The sequence below is a fragment of the Austrofundulus limnaeus genome, unplaced genomic scaffold, assembly GCF_001266775.1.
Source record: "Austrofundulus limnaeus strain Quisiro unplaced genomic scaffold, Austrofundulus_limnaeus-1.0 Scaffold39, whole genome shotgun sequence".
NCBI classification, from domain to species: Eukaryota; Metazoa; Chordata; class Actinopteri; order Cyprinodontiformes; family Rivulidae; genus Austrofundulus; species Austrofundulus limnaeus.
In genome coordinates this window covers 442,168-448,510 of record NW_013952441.1, presented here as the reverse complement: position 1 = coordinate 448,510, position 6,343 = coordinate 442,168, and the positions used below count along the sequence as shown (strand labels likewise).

General features: G+C 33.5%; 1 protein-coding gene across 10 annotated transcripts in view; it reads left to right on the top strand.

Annotated features, from left to right (window-relative positions):
• Positions 1-2,866, top strand: part of pax2b (paired box 2b) — a 32,771-nt gene extending 29,905 nt beyond the window's left edge. For 6 of the 10 annotated variants that reach the window (XM_014007003.1, XM_014007000.1, XM_014007002.1 and 3 more), the window contains exon 10: positions 981-2,866. In XM_014007003.1, coding sequence (XP_013862457.1) covers positions 981-1,102 — 122 coding nt within the window. In that variant the 3' untranslated portion in view covers positions 1,103-2,866. Of the gene's footprint in view, positions 1-961 lie in introns of all 10 variants that reach the window. The other 4 variants (XM_014007007.1, XM_014007006.1, XM_014007005.1 and 1 more) reach the window with 1 other exon arrangement.
• The last annotated feature ends 3,477 nt before the right edge of the window (positions 2,867-6,343 follow it).

The window sequence follows — 6,343 nt, the reverse complement described above, 5'->3', positions numbered from 1 at the left end:
TGTAGAAACACAGTATTTCCATCTACAGTATGTAGAAACACAGTATTTCCATCTACAGTATGTAGAAACACAGTATTTCCATTGGTCAAATGACTATATAAAAGGGCTGTTAGTGAAGGTAGTTTTCAGTCTGACTTTATCTTTGATTTATTAGGATTAAACTTGAAACATGAAACGACAACAAGAAATATTTAGATCAGATTTAACCCCACATGTAGATTTGCACACTTTATAAGGCCACAAAAACTCATATTTTATCAATTTATGAAATGTCCCATGAGCCTTTGCTACTTGAGCGTGTGGCAGACTTTCTCCAAGTTCACAGACTAAAACAAAAGAGGGCCCTTGCATACTTTAATCATTAAAAATAAAGGACTTTACTTAAAAAGTATTTGTATTTCATGTATTACATTACTGCATTTGGCCCGCAGCCCTGGATAGATTTTCATTTTGGCCCTCTCAGGGAAAATGTTTGGGCACCCCTGACCTAAATCAAGCAACTACAATTAAAATCTAGAGAACATGTAGAGGATAAGAGCTTCTCTCATGTAAGCTTCACCACCATTCAAACCATCAGACTCTGCTTTTGTCATTTGAAGACCTCATTTGACAAATTACAAAAGCAGAGCCCCCCATTCCCATTAAAAACTAATGCTATGGGGTTGTAGCCAGTGAATAATATAAAATGTGTTATTTAAATGTTATTACCACCACTCTTATAATCAGCAACATTAGAGTCTGCACAGATCAGTTAGTTCAGTAGAAATCCATTTTTTGATTATTTTTTCTTGTGTCAAACTTTTAACAAGAATAACAACAGCAAGCGTTAAATGTTTGTTTTTCCCAAAACTGTTCAAAAGAGCGTGAACAGAGAATGTCAGTCAACAAGTGTTTCACGTCATTTTACAAGTTAAAGCTTTATGTGTTGTTTCAAATGGTTCATTCTTCTGTTAACTTTCAGGTTCCCCTTATTATTATAGTGCCGCATCGAGAGGCTCCGCCCCTCCCACTGCTGCCACTGCCTATGACCGTCACTAGTTACCATGGAAACCAAATCAACCTGCAGGACCATGGCCTCAGCCTCCATATTGCCCCGGTGTGAACGGCACGGTCCACTGGACTCTGAGCAGCAGCGCATATACATGTTCCCAACACAGTCACAGAAAAAAAATTACAATGGAAACTTTATAGTTTTGGGGGGATTTAAGACGACTGCTGTTTCTGATTGCATTTTTCCCTTTTTTTTTTTTTTTTGACTTTTAAAGCCAAAAGAATAAAACTCAAAAACATCATGATGGACATTGAATGATTATCTTTTTTCCACCCTCATGATTAAACTGGAGTGGTTTTAGAAGAATGAAATGAAAAAGAGACCAGACAAAAATATCCAGGATTTATTTCCCCCTCCTGCAGCGTCACACTTTTATCCAACAGTGGATCAATACTGTACATTCCTCTCCTCGATGGCTCTCAGAAGGGACGTTGTCCAGAACTCACAATGTGTCAGCAGTTGTTTGGTATTTTTATTTCCATTTTCCTTTTTTTTTTCCCTCCCATTTGATTCAAATTGCAATGCACAGAAAGGGGAGATCAGCAGCAGGCTGTGGCAGCTGGTTTTATCCATTGGAGCGGGCACTGACCAAACCTTCAGCATGAGTAAAAAACGATTGCTTTTGATGCCACGAGAAGATTAGGACACGCTCTCTGTGATACACAATCAAGATGTAAAAATTTAAAAATGAAATAAATAAACATCAGTACGAGAAAAAAAAAACTAGGAGTCATCCTATATCACCGTGGCTCCATATTTGCAAGTAAATATGTTCCTAAAATGTGTTTATTATTTCATTTTTATAATTTGGAACAACAAACTGCTCGGCTAGTGTTTGACTAGTTCTTTTGTTGTCAGGATTTTGAAGTTAATCAGGCAAAACCTTTGAGTGTTTATTTTAATTATTGTTTTCTTTTGTTAATTTTGCACTAATTTTGATGGTTTGCAACACTGGAACATTATTATGCAGAAAAAAAATGTGCATATTTGCCTTTTTTTTCTAACAAGAGCTGACTGTAAATCTAGGTCTCAATCTGAAAAGGCACTTACAGTTTTACAGTTGTAACCCAAGGTCCTTCATGTCACTGTTTTGACGTGCACTATCCTATGTTATGTTCTCACGGCTTCCGTTTATTTCATTAAGTCTTTGGCATTCAAACACACACACGGAAAGGATTTAACAGCCATCCAAGTCAAACCTCTATCACCGTTTGTGTAATTCGTTAACAGAAGTGTCTAGGTTCACTCTGATTTGTTGATTCCAATGAAGACATCAAAAAGCAGGGCGACAGTTTCAGCTAAAAGCCTTAAACATTTTCCCGGCAACTTTAGCTCCCTCATATGTTTCAGGCCAAGTCCTTATTTTTAATAAAACTGGAATGAGAGTTTCAAGTGAATGTATTTGCTTTTGCCAAAGACTTAGTTCTTGTTACTGTTTATTTACAGGCTGCCAATATGCATCATGAGCAGTATTATTATTATTATTATTATTATTATTATGAATCACCCACAATGTTCATGAGGGGAAGTTTATGTATAAATTCTATGCAGTGCAGAGATGGTCATCATATGCATATTCAGCTGTAAACCTAAAGTTAGGTGGAGTTTATTTAATGTTTCGTTATTTGCAAATTGTTCCTTTTGTAGAAGCATTTTTTGTTTGTTTGTTTGTTTGTTTGTGTGTGTGATGTGAAGACACTTCTCTGTAAATACAGCAAAGAAAAAAATGTCTTTCATGTTCATGAATAGTATCACTTTCATTATGCTGGTATCACTTGTACAATAATAAAAGTGTCTGAAATCTTTTATGCAAAACGGTCTGCGAGGTGTGTCTGACTGAAGTGATGAAAACAGAATTAACATTTATTAGAAGATTCATTGCAAAATATATTTTAATTCAGGACATTCTGTTTTTGTTTTGTTTTTTAATTAATACTATTAATAACAACGTATTGGTACTAATGCATAGAATCATTTCAATTCAATTAGAATATACAAAGTCCCATAGGAAAATTGTTTGGTTACAGTGCATTAAAAAAGGCAAGAATAAATAATAAAAACAAATAAAAACAGGACTCAAAACAAAATTTTAACTATCAATAACGTTCACATTTTAAAAATAATAATAGTTGTTTTTGTAAAGCGTAAGTTAGAATAAAATATTGAAATTTCACAAAAAAATCATGCTGAAAATATATAAAATAGACTTTAATGCAGGTTTAGACATCAGTGTCACAGTTTGATTTTCAGTTTTGAGAAACAGAAACATTAACTCCTGTTTTAGATTTTTCTTTTTTAATTATATGCTGTTAGAAAAACACTTATTGGGAAAACGTTGAATGTTTGAACTTTTTTAATGTTTACCTTAAGAAACGGTAAGTCAGTTATAAAAACATATTCATAAAACTTGGACTATGTAGTATTATTATATAAATTTTAAACTTTACTCATTTAAAGTAGAAAGTTTTTACATTTTGAGAGAATACTATAATGAAAAACATCAATTAGTGATTTTTATTTATTAGTTTATATTTTGGCTAAAATTAATCAATTCAAAAGCTATTGCTATTACAATATATAGTTTACGTTTAAAACTGGTTGACTAATTATTAAGAAGCAAAAACTTTAAATGAAAGAAAAAGTATAAATTTAAGTTTCTTGGCAACACTATATTGAGTCAAACAGACCTAAAATAGTCATATATTTACCTGGTGATGAAGATGCATGTGTGGCATTTAATAATGATTTAATTGCAGAACCTTAAAAAGTTTCTGTTGTCAATAATTTCAAATCAATTAAAAAAAAGTTGTGTGATGTGCTAAAACAATAGACAGGTCTGAACTTTGACCCAAGAGACTTTGACTGATGCAAATGATAACTTCTCATTAACTCCCTCAGTATGGCCCAGAAGTTAAAAAAAAATTATAACAGTTTCATTGTTTTTAATTGTTCTCAAATAAAAGATGAAAATACAATGTCACGTCTACTATTTTGACTCGAGACAACATCTTTGTGATGAAAAACAAATGTGTTTTAAAGTCAAAGAACGCTTTCAAAGATATGTTTATGTTTCTCGGAGTAAAGATCAGAAAAGGCGAGAGAGAAATGTTTTCTCCATGATGTGGATCACTGAGCAGCACATAAAGTGTTTAACCTCTCCTCGCTTTGTAAAGCTGAATTAATTTTTCTAGCAGTGCGCCTGAATTCAATTTGAGCTAAGTTGCAGGGAGAGATTTATGCATAAAATCCCTCTCAGAGCTTCTTTTTCACTCTTTCTTTGCTCCGTAATCCCCTGCCACTGCCGCCTTGTATGACTTAGTTATATCATTATTGATTTATGACAAGTGGACACTGGTTTGATTAGAGCGCTGTGATTCGCAAAGGATTTGGGCAGCGTGTACGTTTAAATTTATGTCAGCTGAAGAGGGATTGTATAATGAAGCAACTCAACCTATTCTGGATCCCCACACCTTTTTTTTTTTCAAACTTGTTTAAGTGGCAGAAAAGTAAGTTTAACCAACTTAGTCTAAAACAAACTGAACTGTGATTGAGCTGAATCTTTTTATCTTACATTTCAATTTTTTTAAATCTTTTGTTTATTTCATAGCTCCCTATGAAGCAGTCGATGTCCTGTCAGTGTCAAACAGTCATGTTTGTCATTCACAGTTCTACTTTAAAAGCAACGGTGGGACAGAAAAACAGAAGCTTAACTCTTTTTTTGCCGCTGACAATTCCCAGAAGTAGAATTATTCTATTTAGAGGGAAACTTCATGTCACTTTCCTGTCCAAATTGGCATCTCTGGTTCTCTCTTCTGAAACCAATAAAGGGGAACCTGAATACATCTGTCAATCAAGCTCAACTTGACTGCAGCCTGCCAGATGACGACAGCATCCGCTGGTTTAAGAAACGTAGTTCATAAAGACATAAAAAGTGAAATGATCTGATTGGCTGGGATCGTCACCTTTTGTAGTGTTTGTTTGTTAAACCTTTAGTATAAAACTGCTTGTTGTTTGTTGATTAAGTCTAAGATTTAAGCAGATTTTAATGGTTTTGTTTAATCATTATTATTGAAAAACAAAAAAGTAAAGTCAAACTCAGCCAGTAATAAACTTAATGCTGAAGTGCTGAAATCTTGATTTATTATATTTGGATAAGAAATTTTCATTTCTTTAAAAGAAAATAATTTCTTTTATTGCATCACTTTGGGTAACTGTATCTAGTTTCCTGACAAGTTGTAGAGCTTTCTGTCCAACAGAGATTAATGTTTTACTTCTAATTTGATTCACAGTAACTACATTTATTTGTAGAGCTCCTTGTACATAATGCAGCTGAAGCAATCAAATCATGTATAAAACTTGGACAAGATGAAAACCCTCTACGTTTGGAAGTATCTTGAAATCTATATATAGAAAAACAGTAGTCAAAAACATGAAATATTAAAGTTCTGCTGTATTTTGCTTCTCGTACACATCTTTTAGTGGCTTGGGGGGGCCAGTGGCAACCTTCAACTCTTTGGTCCCAACGAAAGACCCCCTAAGCCTAACAGTCTTATTCTCCAAGGTTTTGATCTTTTGTGCGTTTTATTTCATTTTCTAAATCTGTTAGACCTCATAAAACATTTCTTTGGAATGTTAACAGCTAAAGATGATGAAATAATTTAATACTTAAAATTAACCAAACTTGTAAGGTGGTTTTCCTGAATAAGAACAATAGGTCTAAGTTATACAGAATAAAACGTTATCGTGAAAACATCCTCATATCAGTATGAAAGGTCACAGGAGGCCATATGCATAAATTCAAGACAGAAAATTAAATGTTTGATAGCGCTATAAATAGTAAAAATTAAAACTGTGTATGCAAAGAACAAAATGTAATTCTCCAATTCCCATGTTTCCCGTAGCATATATAGCTTATTTTTCTGTTCCTTTGCTACTGTTGCCCTAATTTTAACTTTTAGCTACAGTTTTGCTAATTTGTGCTTTTAGCTACAGCTTTGATAACCGTTTAGCTATTGTCTTGCTAATTTTAGCATTCACCCACTTTCTAATTTAAGCCTTTAGCTTCAGTTTTCCTGCAGCTTTTAGCAATTTGTTCATTTAGGCTTTGAGCAGCTGTTTTGCTCATTTTAGCTGTTAGTTATTGCTTTGCTCGTTTTAGAATTTAGCAACAATTTTGCTTAAATGGCTGTTTAATTGCTGTTTTGACAATTTCAGCTTCTATTCTTAGTTTTACCTTTAACAAGTCAGTGCAGTCATTCAGCACTCAAAATTCACAAAGATTTTTTTCAGAAA